Here is a 20,660-nt window from a genome sequence, read left to right as displayed (position 1 = left end):
AATGTGTCGTATCTTAGGCTATATTATAGGAGATTAGTTAGCTAGTTGGTTTGAATAGCATTTATTGTAAATGGACACTTGTTTTTTTCCACTGGAAAAATCCGTAATATTTCATTATAAATATGAAAGATTACATATGTAGATGCTTTGTCGCATATGCCAAACTGTTCAGTGCATTTTCAAGATATTTGCAGATCAGTGCTGTATATCTGTCTGTTACATTTACAAAAATTGTGCAAAAATGGTGCCATTTAAGGCAAACCTCGATCTATTTACATATATATCATATTGTGCAGTCAAATAACAAAAAAGACTGATTGTTAAGTCGCTTGTAGACCCGCAGTAGGATATGACGGGTCTATATATGGCCGATGGTGGTATTTCTGCTCCTGCTGTTCCAAAGATTCAGTGATTTCCCATAAGCCATTTTCCATCACCGCGGCCTCCTTGGAAAGCTTGTCAGCAGTCTGGTTATGTTCTCTGTATATATGAGATATGTGAAATGAGTTAAAAGCCTCCATTAGTATAAAGACTTCATCAAGCAGTATATTTAGAGTGTGTGAGTGACATGTAGTAACTCTATTGACCCAATTAACGACAATCTGAGAATCTCCATAGATGTTGATGCTGGTGCAATGATGGCTGAGTGCAAAATGAAGTAAGTGGCGGAGAGATATGAGCTCAGAGTAATTGTTTGTGCCAGCCCCCAGTCCTACTTTGATGTGATAGAAGTGCCTCAATGATTTGTGTATAATGATGCCCCCTCCACAGCCATGTTCGTTTGCAGCCCCATCGAAGAAAGCCCAAGGTGAGCTCATGTCGATATTGGGAGGAGGGGTCGGCCGTCGCTGTTTTGGGGGAGGGGGATTCGGTAGTTCGTTATATGCTGTAATGATACCAGCTTCAACGAGAGACCATGTAGGTTCCCATCCATCGAATATCATTCTGTTCCTAGTCTTCCATATAGACCAATTTACTGTGATCGGAAGGTTTACAGATTTCGAACCACTGTGTCTGTTCCCCCAATCCATCCACGCGTTGATAAGGTCTGTACCAGACCATCCGCCCGAAAACTGTATGTGATGTTTGATATGATGCCATAATTGATTTACAATGGGGCATCTTAAAAATAGGTGTTCGGTGGTCTCTGTGTCTGCTTTGCACAGCACACAACGCGAAGGACCGGATACCGCCCTGCGCTTGAGGTGTTCGTCAGTGGGAATGCGGTTGCGAAGGACACACCAAGTAAATAACTTAGACCTGGGCGATGCATTAAGCTTCCAAATCTGGTGCCACCATCTATCAAGCACCTCCGGCTTTCTATGAGAAATAATGACTTTGTATCCCTCACGAGAAGAGTAAATCCCACTATCAGCAATCTGCCAGATGAGTTCATCCGGTCCATCCACAATTCTGATATGGGATTCTGAGAGGGCGTCACAGTATGCTTTCCATGGTTCGTGCCATCTGATCGGGATGTCTAACTGTGTGCCAGATTTCCAAGCCTGATGCAATATGTCCGAGCCCTCAGGGTCAGCGATCTGCGCAAGCACTCTAATGCCACGGGAGTTTAGGAGGGCAATCAGGTCTGAGTGAAGTCTGTGTCTTCCTCCGCATCCACTCCATGGATCCATTCCGATGCGTGCTCTGTTCCCACTTTTTATGCGCCATATGATGTTGCTCCTGAGGAGGGGGAGGGAGTGTAGGAGGGCTTTCCAAATGGAAGAGATGCCCGTTCTGTTCCAGCTTGGGAGTCTGGCCCAATCGATGATGTCGAGAGGCCAGATGTACTTATGGTATGTTGGCATTATGATTCAAGTGTTGTCCTTGATGGCAACTCACTCAGAGGATGGTACAGGTGCTCAGAGGTTGGTACAGGTGATGGCAACTTAATCAGAAGACAGATCTCAGTACAGCATGCCAAGGAAGTTCATACACGCCGTTTCGTTAAGCCCAAGCCGCGTGTACACGCTAGTTCGATTCAGAAAAAGCGCGTGTATGTGGAAAGATCCCTTTGGTCCATGGTGGTTAGTCCTTGGAAGTTGTGCCTATGATTTCGGACCATTATGTCTCGACGGGCGTGTCGATCCCTAGTTTTAAAGTTGATGGTATTGTGTTTCTATGGTTTTGGCTCTTGGTATTGAGCAAGGCCTAAGGCTATATAAGGAGAAGAAGATCATTAGGCAAGATCATCTTTCGACAAGGCTTGAATATCTAAGAGAGAAAGAGATCTGATATGCAGGTTCTGGGTTGCTTGATCTAAGCCAAGGAGAGATCACATCGGTTGATGGAAGACTAGATCTAAGGATAGATCGGGATCTAATGGTTTGAAATGCACTATCATGATACGGTTGATTATGCATATTTCTAGATCTGCATATTGTCGCAATGTTACGTTCTGGGTCTAACTAATGTCTGGTACAGCTGCAAATTGAGAAAGTTTATTTTTAGATCTGTACGCAGGTTGGCTTCGGTAAAAGCGCGTGTATACGCGGGTTTTGCTCATTGAAGTAGCGTATATCTTTTGAAGCTTGATTTTGGGTTTACAGTGGGGTCTGACTGTTATTGCAGAGTTCTGTAGTCTGCTCTGTGTTCTGGTAACTGGTGATTGACAGGGTTCAGTGGTTCAGTGATTCAAAGTTTGGTTGTTTTATGCTTCAATGATCTGTTGTGGAAATTGAATGATTTGTGGTCTTCAGATTGTAATGTTGTGCTTCAGGAATATCCAAGTCTGAAAATGTATGAAAAGTGATACCTGAAAGAAGGAAGATTGTAGGTCAGCACCTACGTACTAGTATCTTGGCTAGTACAAGAGCAAAGGGGGTTGGAGCTCCCTTCCAAGGAAGTTTGGAGAACGAGAGAAGGTTGTAGCCTTCTGCAGGTTGTAGCCTGCGTACTGGTATAAGGCTGCACCAGTACAAAAGATTGTAAACTGAAGTTTCATATTAAAGAAAGATAGAGACAACTTGCAGCAGGTGGTTTTCACCCACATTGGGTTTCCACCTTATATCTTGGTGTTCATGTGTGTGGCTTTTTATCTGTTCTGTTGCACATGTTTACTGTTAATGTGGTGAATAATGTCCTGATGCACTTAATTGAAAAATAAGCTAACTAAATTGTGAGTTTTCTTCTTATACGCTGTTTTACTTCGTCACAGTAGCGTGTACACGCTGGTTCACTTAACTGAAGTAGCGTATATGTTTCTGAGCATTTAAAAAGTTGATTAATCTGATAATACTGATTCACCCCCCCTCTCAGTATTATTTCCAACAATTGGTATCAGAGCAGGTCCTTCAGAGAAGCTTGATCGCTTGAAGGAAGATCATTCATCATGAGCAACTACGAGAAAGAAGCATCAATCAGGCCACCGGTTTTTGATGGAACAAATTTCAATTATTGGAAGGTAAGAGTTACTGCATATCTTCAATCTCTTGGTACAGAAGTTTGGGACATTGTAGAAACAGGCTATGCTTTTCCTTCAGCTACTCCTACAGATCCAGCTGAGAAAAAGGCATATGAAACAAATGCAAAAGCAGTCAGTACTCTATTGGGAAGTATATCTCAAACAGAATTCATGAAGGTCATGCACTTCAAATCAGCAAAAGAGATATGGGACAAAATGATCACTAGCTATGAAGGAGATGAACAGGTAAAGCAAGCTAAACTTCAAACTCTCAGGATTCAATATGAGACCCTCAAGATGTATAATGATGAAAGTGTGGCTAATTATTTTCTTCGGGTAGATGAGATTGTTAATTGTATGAAAAATTTGGGTGAAGAAATAAAAGAGACTATAGTAGTGCAAAAGATTCTAAGATCATTATCCCCCAAGTTTGAATCTAAAGTATCTGCAATAGAAGAAAAGGAAAATCTCAAAGTTCTCACTATGTCTCAGCTACATGGAATTCTAACTGCTTATGAAATGAGAAAGGGAGGTCCATCAGACAGAAGGGAAGCTGCTTTTAAGGCATCAAGAAAAGAAGATTACTATGAAGCAAGCCATGTTCCAGAAGAAGAGGAAGAAGAATCAAATTTTGTCAGAAATCTTCAAAGGGGTGCTGGAAGGTTCAGAGGTAAGCTACCTTTCAAATGCTTTGCTTGTGGAAGAGTAGGTCATTATGCTGCAAAATGTCCTAATAAGGATAAAGGAAAAGAACCTGCTAGATGGAATAAGAAACAAAGTGCAAATAAGAAAAGCTACTACACCCATGAAGATAGTGATGGCTTATCAAACAGTGATGAAGATGAACAAGGTAATAAATATAAGCTATTAATGGCATTTGAAGATGATGATTATGAGGATGCTGTAGATGTGGATAATCTCTATAATGAAATTACTAGACTCAAGAGATGCATAGAAGAAAAGAGTGTGATCATTGATACTTTGCAATTTCAAATTGATGAAAAGGAAAAACATCTTGAAAAACTAGAAGGTGAAATTGTTGGTCTCAGAAAAGAAATTGAGAAAACAAAAGCTATTAATCTTAAGTTTGTCAAAGGATCTGAAACTTTGGATGAGATTATCAATGTGCAGCGGTCTCCTCTAAACAAGACAGGTTTGGGCTATAATGGAGAAACCTCTCAAGCATCCACCTCAAAAAGTTATCTTGATGCAGCAAGAAGAAATGAGCAGAAGAACAATGAAGATAATCAGGTAAAGCAGGGACGAATTACAAACAGAAACTATCAGGGACAATCCTTCTTAAGGGTGAACAAAAGCTACAACCAACCACAGGTAAAATCTTCTCAGTTTGGCACAAGAATAGATGAAAATAGAAATTACAATCAGTTGGCTGGTAGATTCAATAACCGCAGAAGCTTCTTCAATGGACAATGCTTTTCTTGCCATAACTTTGGTCACAAAGCAGCTCAATGTGTTGCATATAAAACAATCATGACTAGGGAAGCTCAAAAACAAAGAAGTATGACAGGGATTACAAAGAGGACCTATAACAACTTTTCGGTTCTTGAAAATGAAGTTGAATGTTCTATTTGCAATAATTTTGGTCATAAAGAATCTGAATGCAGGAGCAGGTTTCAGGAGAAAAAGGAACAAGCCACGAGCACCAAAAAATGGAGAATAAAAGAACCTCAGACAGAAAGATGTGGGATAGCATTTTATGCAGAAGGACAGGAAAATCTATGGTACATTGACAGTGGATGTTCGAAACATATGACAGGTGATAAAGAAAAACTTGAATCTTATTCTACTTTAGAAAAGGGAAAGAAAGTTTCTTTTGGAAATGATACTCCTGCAACTATAAAAGGAAAAGGTATTGCTCCTTTGAAAGAAAAGGTCAAGGCTGGAAATGTTTTGTATGTTGATGGATTGAAGCATAATCTTCTAAGTGTCAGCCAGATGTGTGATCAAAAAACCGAGGTTATTTTCAGATCGAATGGATGTCTTGTTCGTGATCTTGATACAGGTAAAACAGTTCTCAAAGGCAAAAGAACTCCAAATAATCTGTACATATTTGAAGAAGGACAACAACAATGCTATCTTAGCAAGGATGAAGAGCACTGGTTATGGCATCGAAGGTTGGGACATCTAAGCTTCTCACAAATAAGGAAAGCATGCAAATATCAGGCAGTTCGCGATCTTCCAGATATCAAAATTCCAGACAACACTATATGCAAATCTTGTCAGTTTGGAAAGCAAACCAGAACTAACTTTCCAGAGAAGGAAGGATCAGCTAGCCTGCCTCTTGAGCTAGTCCATACAGATGTATGTGGACCATTTAGGAAAAGGACACCTCGAGGAGAAGAATATCTGATATTATTCATTGATGATTTCTCAAGGTTTGTTTGGTTAGGGCTTATGAAGCACAAAGATGAAGCATTCGAAAAATTCAAATCCTTCAAAGCATTGGCTGAAAATGAATCAGGACACAAAATTAAGTGCCTCAGATCTGACAGAGGTGGGGAGTTCACATCAAATGAATTTTTCGATTTCTGCGATGAACATGGGATAAGAAGAGAATTCTCTACAGCTAGAACTCCTCAGCAAAATGGGGTTGTGGAAAGAATGAACAGAACTATCCAACAAATGGCTCGTGCTATGCTCGATGAATCAGGTACTCCTGCAACCTTCTGGGGTGAAGCTGCACATGCTGCTGTTATCATTCTTAACAAAACAAATGTCCGAGTAAACAGCACTCAAACACCTCATGAGCTTTGGAGTGGTAAAACTCCTTCCGTGAAGCATTTCAAAATCTTTGGGAGCAAATGTTATATTAAGAATACTGATGAGCAACTTGGCAAACTTGAACCTAGAGCAGATGAGGGCATTCTTCTTGGTTATTCTCCACATAGCAAAGCATACAAGTGCTACAATAAAAGACTTGGCAGAATTGTTGACAGTATTGATATAGTGGTTGATGAGAAGGGATATATTCCTAGGCAAGTTCATCATGAAGACATTGAAGAAGATGAAGGTTACTCTCAAAGGCGAAATGATGAAGAAGAAGAACCTCAAGAAGAAGAAGAATCTCAAGAAGAACCAGAGGAGCAGACAAGAATAGAAGAGAAGACTCCATCCAGATATGTTCAAAAGAATCATCCAGAAACTCAGATTGTGGGGCAGAAAGAAGCAGGAGTACAAACAAGAAGGACACTTGCAGAAGCTTCAAGCTACTTGGCTCTACTCTCCTCCATTGAACCACAAAATGTGAAAGAAGCATGCAAAGATGAATGTTGGGTCAAAGCAATGGATGAAGAACTTGAGCAAATCGAAAGGAACAACACTTGGGAATTAGTTCCTAGACCAAAAGATAAGAATGTAATAGGAACAAAATGGGTCTTCAAGAATAAGTTAAATGAAAATGGAGAAGTAATTAGAAACAAGGCCAGACTTGTTTGTAAAGGGTATGCACAGCAAGAAGGAATAGATTTTGAAGAGACCTTTGCTCCTGTGGCAAGACTAGAGGCCATCCGAATGTTCCTTGCTCTCTCAAGCTTTCAAAACTTCAAGGTATTTCAAATGGACGTGAAATCAGCCTTCCTGAATGGAGACTTAGAAGAAGAAGTATATATTGAGCAGCCAGATGGGTTCATTCTTGGGAATGATCCAAACCTTGTATGCAGATTGAAAAAGGCACTCTATGGGCTCAAACAAGCTCCAAGGGCTTGGTACTATCGGTTGGACAAATATCTTCACCAACAAGGCTTTTCAAAAGGATCAGCAGATAGCAATCTCTATATAAAAGTTGAAAATAACAAATTGCTAATTCTTGTTGTTTATGTAGATGATATTATTTTTGGCAGCAATGAAGAGACTATGAGTCAAAATTTTGCCTTGGTTATGCAGAAAGAATTCGAAATGTCACTTCTTGGAGAATTGACATATTTTCTTGGATTGCAAATCCAACAAAATGAAGGAGGTATCTTCTTGTCTCAAACCAAATACCTCAAGCAGATCTTGACGAAGTATGGCATGGAAGAGTCAAAGCCAGTATGTACACCCATGGTTACAGGATGCAGCCTCAGTGCAAATGATGAATCAGCAGCAGTCCACCAACCCACTTATAGATCCATGATTGGGAGTTTGCTTTATTTGACAGGTACTCGACCAGATATTACACATGCAGTAGGAATGGTTGGAAGATTTCAAGCCAACCCAAAGGAAACTCATCTTCAGGCAGTCAAAAGAATCTTCAAATATCTTCAAGGGACCCAAAACTATGGCTTATGGTATCCTAGAAATACAGATCTCACTCTTCATGCTTACACAGATGCAGATTGGGCTGGAAGTGTGGATGATAGGAAAAGCACAAGTGGAGGTGCTTTCTTCATGGGTTCCAGATTAGTATCTTGGTTCAGCAAGAAACAAAGTTCGATTGCCTTATCTACAGCTGAAGCAGAATATGTGGCTGCAGCATCTTGTTGCACACAACTTCTTTGGATGATGCAGACCTTGCAGGACTTTCAAATCACTTGCACTCCACCTGTCTCTATCTTATGTGATAATACAAGTGCAATCAGCATTTCAAAGAATCCAGTCATGCACTCAAAGACCAAGCACATACCAATCAAGTACCATTTTCTTCGGGAACAAGTGCTTGAGCAGAAGGTCAAGTTGGAGTATGTTCCTTCTAAGGAGCAAGTTGCCGATATTCTCACAAAGCCACTGCCCAGGGAAACTTTTGAATATCTCAGACAAAAGCTGGGAGTAGTTGATGCTTCATCCTGTTGTTGAAGTTTGTTTGTTCTACAAAAAGTTGGTATACGCAGGTTACGGAAGGGATATCCGCGTATATACGCGGATTCATGCTGGGTAAGTCGCGTATATGCTGGACGCTTGTTGCAGAAAGAATATCCGCGTACATACGCTGTTTTATACAGGATAAATCGCGTATATGAAGTTCTGAACAGCAAGGGAAAACTCTGAAGTTCTGAACAGCAATGGGAATATCAGAATTCTTCAGGCACAGTTTCAGGGAGTGCAACAGGCACAGGTTCAGGGGGAGCAGCTTAAAAATCTCATAAAGCATTGTTGGCATTCAGATGTTTTGGTTGTTGGTTTCAGGAGAAGGAGCTCAGAAAGAAATTCTGGTTGCTGATCTAACAAGATGTTTATCAGATGCTGCTGGTGCCTTTCCTAAGTCTTGGTCTAGATCTGTTGTCTCTATGTCATGTATCTCTCTTGTCATATCTCTTTTATGGTGTCAAGGTCATGTAACGGCCTATGTTGGTTTCCCCACTATGCCTGGGATGAATGCTGGAATATAATTGGTTGTTTCTGATATGTCCCCTCTTGGTAGGGAGTATGGATGTATGTATTGAGTCTTTTGGTGATAGGAAGGTTCCTTATGGTGTATAAGTCTTGGTTTTTGTTGAAGATCATCTTTTGCAGATCTGGCCTACTGTCAGGGGGAGCACGAGTCAGCACAGTCAAACAGAGGTATCAGCATGTCCTCAGGGGGAGCACAGCCCTTTGCCCTTGATGTCAAAGGGGGAGAGTGACTTGGTGTGGTGGTTGCCATCAAGTCCAAAGGGGGAGATTGTTGGCATTATGATTCAAGTGTTGTCCTTGATGGCAACTCACTCAGAGGATGGTACAGGTGCTCAGAGGTTGGTACAGGTGATGGCAACTTAATCAGAAGACAGATCTCAGTACAGCATGCCAAGGAAGTTCATACACGCCGTTTCGTTAAGCCCAAGCCGCGTGTACACGCTAGTTCGATTCAGAAAAAGCGCGTGTATGTGGAAAGATCCCTTTGGTCCATGGTGGTTAGTCCTTGGAAGTTGTGCCTATGATTTCGGACCATTATGTCTCGACGGGCGTGTCGATCCCTAGTTTTAAAGTTGATGGTATTGTGTTTCTATGGTTTTGGCTCTTGGTATTGAGCAAGGCCTAAGGCTATATAAGGAGAAGAAGATCATTAGGCAAGATCATCTTTCGACAAGGCTTGAATATCTAAGAGAGAAAGAGATCTGATATGCAGGTTCTGGGTTGCTTGATCTAAGCCAAGGAGAGATCACATCGGTTGATGGAAGACTAGATCTAAGGATAGATCGGGATCTAATGGTTTGAAATGCACTATCATGATACGGTTGATTATGCATATTTCTAGATCTGCATATTGTCGCAATGTTACGTTCTGGGTCTAACTAATGTCTGGTACAGCTGCAAATTGAGAAAGTTTATTTTTAGATCTGTACGCAGGTTGGCTTCGGTAAAAGCGCGTGTATACGCGGGTTTTGCTCATTGAAGTAGCGTATATCTTTTGAAGCTTGATTTTGGGTTTACAGTGGGGTCTGACTGTTATTGCAGAGTTCTGTAGTCTGCTCTGTGTTCTGGTAACTGGTGATTGACAGGGTTCAGTGGTTCAGTGATTCAAAGTTTGGTTGTTTTATGCTTCAATGATCTGTTGTGGAAATTGAATGATTTGTGGTCTTCAGATTGTAATGTTGTGCTTCAGGAATATCCAAGTCTGAAAATGTATGAAAAGTGATACCTGAAAGAAGGAAGATTGTAGGTCAGCACCTACGTACTAGTATCTTGGCTAGTACAAGAGCAAAGGGGGTTGGAGCTCCCTTCCAAGGAAGTTTGGAGAACGAGAGAAGGTTGTAGCCTTCTGCAGGTTGTAGCCTGCGTACTGGTATAAGGCTGCACCAGTACAAAAGATTGTAAACTGAAGTTTCATATTAAAGAAAGATAGAGACAACTTGCAGCAGGTGGTTTTCACCCACATTGGGTTTCCACCTTATATCTTGGTGTTCATGTGTGTGGCTTTTTATCTGTTCTGTTGCACATGTTTACTGTTAATGTGGTGAATAATGTCCTGATGCACTTAATTGAAAAATAAGCTAACTAAATTGTGAGTTTTCTTCTTATACGCTGTTTTACTTCGTCACAGTAGCGTGTACACGCTGGTTCACTTAACTGAAGTAGCGTATATGTTTCTGAGCATTTAAAAAGTTGATTAATCTGATAATACTGATTCACCCCCCCTCTCAGTATTATTTCCAACATGGTATACAATCTCTGTCCATAAACTGTGGGAAGTCAGCAATGCCCAACCCATTTTAGCAGCGAGGGCTTTTGCAAAGGATGCCAGGTCCTTTAATCCCCAGCCCCCCCACTTCTTAGGGAGGGCAATCTTACTCCAGGAGATCCAAGCAAAGGTGCGCTTCTCTTCCTTTCCAGCCCACAAATATCTGTTGCAGAGTCTCTGAATCTTTGAGAGAATGTTTCGGGGAATCCATGCTAAAGCCATCCAAAAAACAGGAGTTGCTTACAACACAGATTTGATCAGAGTTAATCTGCCAGCTCTGGATAGGTATTTGAAGTACCAACAAGTTATTTTCTTTTCAATCTTGGTGACAAGCCATACCCAGTCGGCAATTTTTTGGTTTGTAGGCTTTAGCCAATATCCAAGGTATTTAAGACCTCGATCCAGAGGTTGTGTGATAAATGGAAAAGCCTGCATAGCCGATTGTGATTCAGCTACAGATGTACCAACCATAGTGATGGAAGACTTCTCATGGTTGACCACCATGCCCGTGGCATGTGAAAAATGATTAAGGATTCTGTTGAAAGATGAGGTATCCCGAATACTTCCATCGAGAAGTATAAGGACATCGTCCACGAATAGAAGGTGAGTTAGGAAGCAAGCTTCTGAGATCTTTAGGCCCCGGATGGTTCCTTCCCTCTTTGCATCAATGATGAGACGACTGAGCGCTTCTGTAACCAATAGGAACAAGAGGGGGGAAAGGGGACATCCTTGACGAAGTCCCCTTTCAGAGTGGAAGAAATGGGATGCAGCACCATTTATCAGGATACTATAAGTAGGAGAGGTAATGCATGCCATAATCCAAGTGATAAGCTGATGTGGAAAGCCCAGGTGAATGAGAATCATTTTGATGTAAAGCCAGCTGACTCTATCGAAAGCCTTTGAGAGATTGATTTTGAGAAGAATACTCTTGAGGTGCTTGGTCCAGATAGAGTGAATGGCTTCCTGGGCAGAGCCAATGGCTTCATGAATCTGCCTGTTTTCCAAGAAAGCAAATTGCTGAGGAGCAATGTGATTGGAAAGGATGGGTCTGATCCTGTTGGCTATGATCTTGGATATGATCTTGTAGAGTACATTGCATAGCGAAATGGGACGAAAATCAGCAAAGGATGATGGCGAGTCGGACTTGGGAATAAGCGCAATGAAGGTAGAATTTATAGCATGATAGATCTGACCTGAGGTTCTGCTTTCCTCTACCACCCTTAATATGTCCTCACCCAAGATGTCAAAAAAGGCCAGATAGAATTCAATGGTCCATCCATCAGGGCCCGGGCTCTTTTCCTTCTGAAACCATTTAATGGTGTTCTCCAATTCAATCATGGTGACAGGAGCATTTAGATCCTCCAAGTCTTCATTGTTTACGAACCTCGGGAAATGGGAAGCGACACGGAAGATTTCAGCCAGGTTGGAGCCCTCAGGGCATTTGAAGATGCCTTTGAAATAGGAGGTACCCATGCTAGAGAGCTTGTTGAAAGAGTCTGCCAGACCCCCATCCGGATAGGGAAGGTTCCAGATGGTATTTGCAACCCTCCTCCCATTTGCAAAATTATGGAAGAATCTGGAATTTTCATCCCCAGCCTTGAGCCAAGTAGCTCTACTTCTCAGCCTGATCGATTCTTCTCTGAGTCTGAGAATGCTAGACTTCTGCTCTTCTAGATCAACCAGCCTATGCTTGCTTTCCACAGAGATAAAGCCCAAGTTTTGTTCATCCAACAGGGCGTGTATGTCTGCTTCTATCGTGGTGAGCAGTTCATCTTCCCTTGCCTTTTTCCTCTTGGCCCATTCAATCACAATATGCTTGAGTTCCGTCAAATTTTTTACAAATCCCCTGGCCAAAGAGGGTTCTCTGTCAATAGGGTGAGCTGCCCAAAAATCAGTGACCAGCTTAGAGAAACCAGGGTCCTGTAACCAATGATGGTTGAATTTAAAAGGAGCTTTTGGTTTAGGGTGAGGGCCCAGAATTTCCATCAGGATGGGAGAGTGATCCGAGATTCCCCCCGAACTTACCCACTGTTTATAGTGATGGAGATTGCGGAGCAACGGTCCCTTGATCAGATAACGATCAAGTCGACGAGCCAAGGCTGCTGATCCGATCCTTCGGTTCCTCCATGTGGGAAGAGGGTGATGCATAGGGATGTCGATGAGATCGTGCTGTTCAAGCAGATTCCTCATGAAGTCTGAAATGGGATCTGATTGAGCAGATGAGCCCCAAGATTCACCATATCCCAAGGAGAAGTTTAGGTCGCCTCCAATGATCAGGTTTTCCTCTTGCAGCAAAGAACGATTAAGGAGGGTGCGCCAGAATCCTTCCCTCTGCTGACAAGGACCATAAATATTGATGATGCGCAGTGGCATCCCAAGGTCTTTTGAAAAAATGTCAGCACCCAAATATCCTGGTCCGCCCCATGAGGAGTCCAATCTGATGGAAAGAGGGTTGAGCCCAATGGCCAGACCACCTGAACGGCCCATAGCATCCAACCCCATGTATTGCCACTTTGGCGCAATCGATTTCAAGGCAAGAGATATGGCTTCTGCAGAACCCAGGGTTTCTTGAAGGAGGATGATGTCAGGATTTTCGACCTGAAAAAGTCGTTTTAGGGCTAGCTTTTTGGGGTGCTAGCTAGACCCCTGCAGTTGAATGAGAGACACTTCATGGGGGAACCCTCCGAGGGGGGTTTGTAGCTCTAAGGGCCCCGACAATGGTGGATTGACGTCCCGAAGCAACTTCAGCCCCAGCACGCCGAATGGCTTTATTCAAATTGGATTTTCGACCCCTGGATGAGGTGTGACCAGGTTCAGGGGGAATAATGCACAACCCCGAGGTACCCTCAGATACAGATTGAGAGGGACGGGGCCGGAGTGAATAATGGTGAGGCGGATTTGATCCAGAAAGAGGCACATTGGGGCGAGATGGGGACAGGGAGCGATCATGGGTAAGGGAAGGGGGGATAGTGGCAGTAGTAGGAGGGGGCGGCGGAATTGAGCATTGAGCCTTAGATACAGAGATAGAGTGAATGCAATCAGATGTAAGGGAGAGAGATTGTGATAAGGGAGGTAAGTCAGTACCTGATTTCTGATAAGCTGCCGCAGCTGCCCTTGTCCTCGTCATGGGAGGAGTGGCTGTGCCCTTTGCAGAAGACGGTGGATGTTGAAACCCTCCCTGTGGTGTTGATGAAGCCATCTGAGGCGGGGAGATCTGTGGCGCCGATCTTCGGGAAACAATGGGAGTATGCTTTGGTGGACTGTTCCCACGATTATTGAGAGGGCAATCCTTATAGAGATGCCCTACCTGGTGGCATCTGTTGCACCGAAATGGGACACCCTCGTAGTCCAGAATCTGGATGCGCTTGTGCCTTCCCCATTGCAGGGTGATGTCCTCCTCCAATCCTTCCCTGGTGTCAAGATGTACCAGGATGCGAGCCAAGGTTCTTCTCCGAGTGTCTATATAAGAGCGGTCATGATCCAGGTATGTCCCCAGAGCGTTTCCTATTTTGATGAACGCCTCCTCATTCCAATATTGCCTAGGGAGTCCAGGCAATCTTACCCACAGAGGTCCAGCAGCGATCTGCTCCCGCTCAGGGTCAAATAGCGGGGTCCAACGTTTCAGGAGTACAGGGGCTGTTTCTATGTGCCAATAGTTCCCAAGTACGATGTTCGTGTGATCTTCGTGCGCAAATTGGAGTGTAAACCATCCCCGTGGGAGTACCTCAACCTCTGGGAGCTTTGGAAGCAAAGAGCCCCAGATTTCCTTCACCCATCGAATCAAACGATCAACCGAGAATGTGCGCCCTCGCACGTGACCCACCAAGACGGTGCAGGCGAGCGCCATGGTCTCTTCGAAGCTTGTCGAATTCCCAAAGGTAACGGTGGTGTCCTTCCTGATAGCCCTAACACATCTTGCCTTCGGCTTCTTTGTTCGCGGGGCGGATGGGTGTTCAGAGAGGGGATTTGTATTGCCCGCCGAGGAGGACCCCGGAGCGCTAGAATTTATCACTGGTGTGCCAAAACATCCAGAGGGCTTTGACCCGGATGACGCAAGAGGGGTAGCCGGGTTCGACAGCGGGGGCACATGAACCCTAGGATCCGGGAGTGAGGAAGGAAGAATAATCGGTGTGGGAGGAATGTCATCCAGAGTCAGAGTCTCTAGGTATGAAGATGCGAGCAAGTAAGCGGTAGCAGGCGATAGGGGAGGTGCCTCGAGACCCTGATCAGCAGTGGAAATTGACGACAAGTTTGCCCTAGACAGGAGGTCAGAATCTGTAACAGTTGCCTGAAACGGAGATGAGAATATAGGGTCGGTGAACACCGCCTGACCGGATAGCGGATCCTCGGAATAATCCACGAGGTCCGTTACCGGAAAGTCCTCCATTGCGACCGAGAGCGAACAACAACCGTCGACGTCGAGCTGTCACCTGTTCAAGAAACCCTAACTCCCGACCGAAAACAACCGTTCTGTGGTCCTGTGTCCGATGCGTTGTTTTACCCGAAACCGTCGCGGTCTTCTGTGGAGCGCGGTTTCAGAGCCATCGCGCCTCCTTCTCTCTACGGTCTCTATTGTTGTTTTATATTAGATAACCTAGTGATTATGTTGTATGTTGTTCGTAAATGGACACTTGTTATTTAATAAGTGATCCATAATTAGAGGTAGTTAGGACATGGAGATTATAAATAGCTCATTGCAAGAGTGTTTGGTTGTTCAGGTGTAAGCTCTTGCAAATCAATAATGTAATTGTTTTTTTTTTCTGATTAATAAAATTATGTGTCTGAGGACACTTCTGCCATTACGAAAAGGTATGGAATTGGCAGCGACAGATGTTTGAAGAGCAAGACTCTTCGAACCAGTTGAAAATGGAACTGGTTTAGTAACACAAGTGTTTACTCTCAGACTAGGATCAGTATCACTGTCCTTCTGTGGCTGCTGAACTTCTTCTGTAGAGGCAGGGGTTCCAGAAATGTTTGGAGTAACCGGAGTCTCTGATGTTGTTGGAACACTTGTTCTAACTTTAACAGGAGATTTGGAACCGGTTAAACGAGTTCGCTTTGTCCGTACTAGCTTCGATTTCAGAGACAAAGACGGCTGACTCGTAAGCCTCCGCGAACAACAGGGTTTCAATTGAATTTCTTCCACGATTGCGGATTACTCGATCAACTAAAATAAAGGGGATGTATGTTTCCAAATTAAATGAATTTTAGATGCTTTGACACAACTTGTTTTTTTCAGTTTTTAAGAGTCGAGAAAAAACAAAAGATGACTCTAGTCTCCTTCGATTTTTAATGAGCTTGAAGTGACAAGAGCTCAGATGGACCTTTTCCGTTAAGGAGTCTGAAAAGGAACGAAAGGGACTACTTTGGAAATCTAGGTAGAGGGATTACCAAACCAATCGCAAAACTGCAGAATACCTTTTACGGTACGGCAATCAATCTTCCCGAATGCTGTGTTCAGTGCATTGCGATCGATAGGGTGGCAGACACGGCTTCCTATGGATAAAGTATTAAGCCTATTGGGGTCTCCCAAAATATACTCGACGGTACGTGGGACCACAAGTCCGTACTGGCACTTATCGTCTCAAAGTGGAAGAATCACCCAACCATCAACGAGGACAACAGTTACTAGGCTTTACGACGCCGGAATACGTCTCTAGCCTAGACTTCTAAATGTTGTGCATTAAGTTCCAAAGCGTTGTCAGATTCATTGAATTTATTTTAAGTTGATATTGTTTATGAAGTTTTCCTTTCAGGTTCACCACGAGATGTAGACGTAATTCCTAAAATGTAATCTAAGATGATAAAAAAACTTTTTATCTTCTTTGTGCAATGAAAATCCTAGCTACTAGGGAAAAGAAAGACAAAATCTTTTCACAAAGAGCAAAGAGCACACTCTAAATGCACTTTCCTAAATCAAGCCAATCAGACTGTCTATATGCAAATGCACATGCATGTATTTGTTTTTGACTTTCTTAGTATATGAATGCTAAAAAGAATGTTGATGTACAAATCTGAATTTCTTTTTAAGCGACAAATACCAACAATTTTCTTTTCGAAATAAAAAATGGAGACGATCACAACACCTTACGATTTTGAACCGAACACTTGTTCTTGACACTAGAAAATTACAAATTCAGACCAAAAGCAATAGTAACAGGATAATCGACCATCAATAGCAATGAAACTCTTTCCTACGATTGAAATCGACACTTGTGACAGTTTCAAATCAAAGGACGACAGTACGATTATGCTACTTTTGCAAAGGAGAACTGCAAATGACTCAACAAACACACAAAAACATCTGCAGTTCTTTTGTACAAAGGAGGCGGAATAACATCAAGGAAAAGGGGTTTCAAACAGACATATACTGATCACAGGCAGCAAAATTCAATAATAGAACTGGAAAGAATGAATCGCAGAAGCCACAACTGCACAGAGCTAGTCTGATCAACGCACCTGTAACACAGAGAATCTGAAATGCAGCGCAGCTTGTCCACTTGGGAAGTGCACTAAAGTTCAGAATCTCTGAACAGTACCTGCGCTGGGCCAAAAACGAGACTCTGTTCGGGTTTCGGGTCACAGTTTGCAGTTCAGTTCTTGGGTTTTGGCCAAGGAAAAAGCAATCAGTAATGCAACAATCAGGGGTAGATCTAAGGAGGATCTAAGAGCTATCACAAGGGCAATCAGATAGTTTGTGAATAAGTTGTTTAAATCATAAACAGATCCAGTAGATGGATTGAAGTAGCAGTTATCTACTTTGCATTTGTTATGGCAAATGCAGTTCAAATGCTACTTGTAAGTTTATGAAATAGACAACAAAGAATGATAAACAAACAAACTAATTATCTCCCCAGTGGAGTCGCCATTTTGTTACAGGGAAAAGTGTCTATATAGAACTGCTCTATCCCACTAAGGTGTGACAGCTGCCTTAGAAACAAACAGAGAAAAACTACTTTCATTTTTCCTTTATAAATTATAGATAGAGAGGAATAGAAAGACCAACATCTGTCTTGCGCTAATCTCTTAATTTGATCCCTCTCTTCTTTGATAGTCTTCAGCTACCTGCTCCCTTGCACACCCAGCTTCACAAAGTACCCGTAAGATCACAGAAGCCTAGCACTATACAAAGACATGGATCTATAATCATAAACAATCTAGGATCAGATGTAAATTGACCATACAAATGTAGCAAGCATCAATGACACAAAAGCATGGAGGAAAACTTGAATAGCTTTTATTGATAAACAAGAAAAGAGCCAAGAGGAGTTACAACCAGTTGTTCTGACCCAGCATCAACCTCCCAGCAAAGAAGCCCCTCTTCACCTCAAACAAAGCTTAGATCACCCAACAATCTGATGTTTGTCTCAAGAAACCAACAACAATTCCTTACAATATGCAAAATTCCAGCCTCTGGATCTCTGGGATGAGGGATCCATATATAGATATCTGTAAGGGGGATGAGTCAGCTTGTGATTTGATTAGTGTCCTCCCTCTGATAGTTCTTGCTTCCACTTGGAGATTGATGATCTCTTACTCATCCTTGGTCGAATTCAGTGAGGCAAGTGTCACAGGAGAAGATTCTGGAAGCTTCCATTGCCTCTCCACCTCGCGGAATGACACTGCAATTTGTCATTTCTCGCCCATCGCACCCCACAGAAGGGAGTTTTGAAATGCAATGCACCCACACAGTGTATTTAGGTGAGATGCAATGCACTTAGCCAGTGGAGCAGCTGAAATGATCCTGTTTTGACAAATTCTGAGCAGTTTTTCATGGAGAACTTCTGGGAGAAGCTGTAATCTGTTGACCTTGTTCCTTTAGGGGTTAGAACAACACTTTTAGGGACTTAGGAGCCCTTGGTTTATGGAAATTTCATGCTTGGGGTTGTAGGGCCCAAAAATGTCTATAACACAACCTACCATTTGCTGCCCAAAAAATAATATTCTCTGGAATATTTTGGGAAATTCTTGTTTTTTTGAAAAAATTCAAAATTTCAATGTTATTGGGCAATTTTCCTTTTTGGCATAACTTTCTCATACGGAGACCGTTTTTCGAACCATTCACGGTGCCGGAATCAGGAAGACGAGATCTATCCAGTCATTCAGGTTCAAACTAGTTCTGAGCACTTTCATTTTTTACCATTTTATGACACTTGGACTTGAGCTCCTGATCAGAGAATAACTCAGTCTGATGACCCCTTAATTTAGCAATTCCTGCACCTATTTCTTGATCTCCTCCGTCTCGATAAAATCCATCCTATACATGCCAATATTAAGTAAATAGCATCTTTATGTAAATGGATCTTATGTTGGATTTATCATTTTGGCGGCAATCCTCTCCGTTCCTAAAACAATCTATCATAGTGAGAATAATTTCAAACAATTCTTTCTTATGAGCAGGATCACAACCTTTGAAAGCGTCAGTTGTCTTGGCCTCATTTTCTCTCACCACCATGAGCATGAACCCTTTATGTTGGCTTGTTGGGGCTTGACCTAGGTTTGGAGTTAATTATCCAAACAAATCCTTGTACTACTGGCCCTTTCGAGAAGTCCACGGAGTGCGGATTGAGTTCTCACTTGAAATAGTATGGGGGGGTGCTGGAACTAGATTTCTGCACCCTTGAGATGTCTGAGGGTTGACTTGGTCCAACTGAGAGTCTATTCGTGTGGGTTACTTTGTGCACTTTCCTAGCCTTCGTGCCCTGATATATTCACCTTTGTGCAACCCTAACCAGGGGCTGTGGGGCTTTCATGCTACCAGAGCAGTAATCTGCACTATTTCCCTAAGTCACACCCAAGATCTTATTTATCTTCTTATATCAGTTAGTTATCTTCTTATAAATGAATGCCTTATGTTATATTTATTTATACAGCACATTCATATGAGTTCACGCAGTAAATAGGCAGTAAACTGTTAGGATATTCCGACACATAGGAAATAGTTTAGTTCAACTTGGTCTAGTATAGAGTTAGGTATAGAGTTAGGTAAAGTGTGTTTCTTTACCGTTGTATATTTTGTAACTTACAATCCGATGGTCACGATATGTAGTGATCCGACGGTTCACTCTCTCCTCGGTATTACCGACACTTGATCCGTGGCTTGACACCCGATTGGTCCATGAGTTCTATTTAAAGCGCATGGAGGGTCATTGTTCGGGTAATCCGTGCATGAGAGAAGCTTATGTAAATTTTCATTCTTTGATTAATAAATTTCCTGTAGTAGCCACGTTGGCGCAGGCCGTGGACTGTTTCCCTCTTTGAGGGTTTTAATCACGTCAAAAATACTGGTGTATTGATCTGTGATCTGGTTGTGAGCGGTGTCCTTTTGGTGTTCTTTCTGAGGAACTTACCTTGTAAATTCCTACATGGTATCAGAGCAATTTGAGGGTCGCGTCCGTTGGTGATCCAAATCTGAAGCCGGTAGAACTGCATGCGGCTGTCATTTCCTAGATCTGCAGTTTTTTACTGCTTTCGGGCCGAGAGGACTGCTCTGTTGCATTCGGAGCATCTGTTCCAGTGAGGAACCCCTTTCGTTTCACGCGAAAAGGTTTCCGGTAGCCCTAGTTGCGTCATTTTTTAGATCGGGAGGTATACAGTGTTTTTGCAGTTTACTATTATTTTCTCTCTGCTTATTTCGGTTTCGGTTTATTTAGCCCTTTTTTTAAAACCGGATCTATACCTTTCATCTCTGCGTATGCTCTTTGCCCTGCGACTCTGTGCGATCTGGGCAAATCAGAAACAGAAAGGAAGGATTTTTCTCATGCGTATGCTCTTTTCCCTGCACCTTAGTGTGATCTCGGAAAATCAGAAACATTGAGAAAAATATTTAGTTTTTCGGCTAAAGCTAACTTAGAGATTTTTTTTTAAAAATATCTAGTTTTTTGGCTAAAGCTAACTTCGAGCCGCAAGGTTCGTTTTTCTTTGCATATTCGTGTTGGGTTTTGTGTTTTGTAGGGAAAAAGAGCTTTCTCAAGGCAAGCACGCAAACCAAGCCCCCCCCCTCTCTCTCTCTCTCTCAAATTTTTTGTATAGATCAATTGGTTCAAAGCTATTTTAAGAGACTAGAGATCTTGGGTTCAAGTCTCCATTTTGTGGGGGCGGATTTTTTCATTCCCGCACATTCGCGCACTTTGCCGGCAACTTCAACAATTGTTTTTCAAAAAG

At 42.5% G+C, this 20,660-nt stretch overlaps 2 protein-coding genes across 2 annotated transcripts; both read right to left on the bottom strand.

Moving 5' to 3' along the window:
* Positions 1-320: 320 nt before the first annotated feature.
* Positions 321-1,634, bottom strand: LOC149183597 (uncharacterized). The gene has a single exon (XM_089415004.1). The coding sequence runs from the start codon at positions 1,632-1,634 to the stop codon at positions 321-323; it is 1,314 nt and encodes a 437-aa protein (XP_089271130.1).
* Positions 1,635-10,602: 8,968 nt separating this feature from the next.
* On the bottom strand, positions 10,603-12,998 carry LOC149183596 (uncharacterized). The gene is made up of 2 exons (XM_089415003.1): positions 11,806-12,998; positions 10,603-10,708 (listed from the first exon to the last, which is right to left on the bottom strand). Exons 1-2 carry the CDS (start codon positions 12,996-12,998, stop codon positions 10,603-10,605), a joined length of 1,299 nt encoding a protein of 432 aa, XP_089271129.1.
* Positions 12,999-20,660: the final 7,662 nt, after the last annotated feature.

This window comes from Pinus tabuliformis, chromosome 3_2 (genome assembly GCF_031772625.1).
Source record: "Pinus tabuliformis cultivar Carrire ecotype Pingquan chromosome 3_2, CPIR1, whole genome shotgun sequence".
Classification (NCBI taxonomy): Eukaryota; Viridiplantae; Streptophyta; class Pinopsida; order Pinales; family Pinaceae; genus Pinus; species Pinus tabuliformis.
Note: the sequence above shows the minus strand (reverse complement) of the source record. Positions and strands in the feature narration are given on the sequence as shown.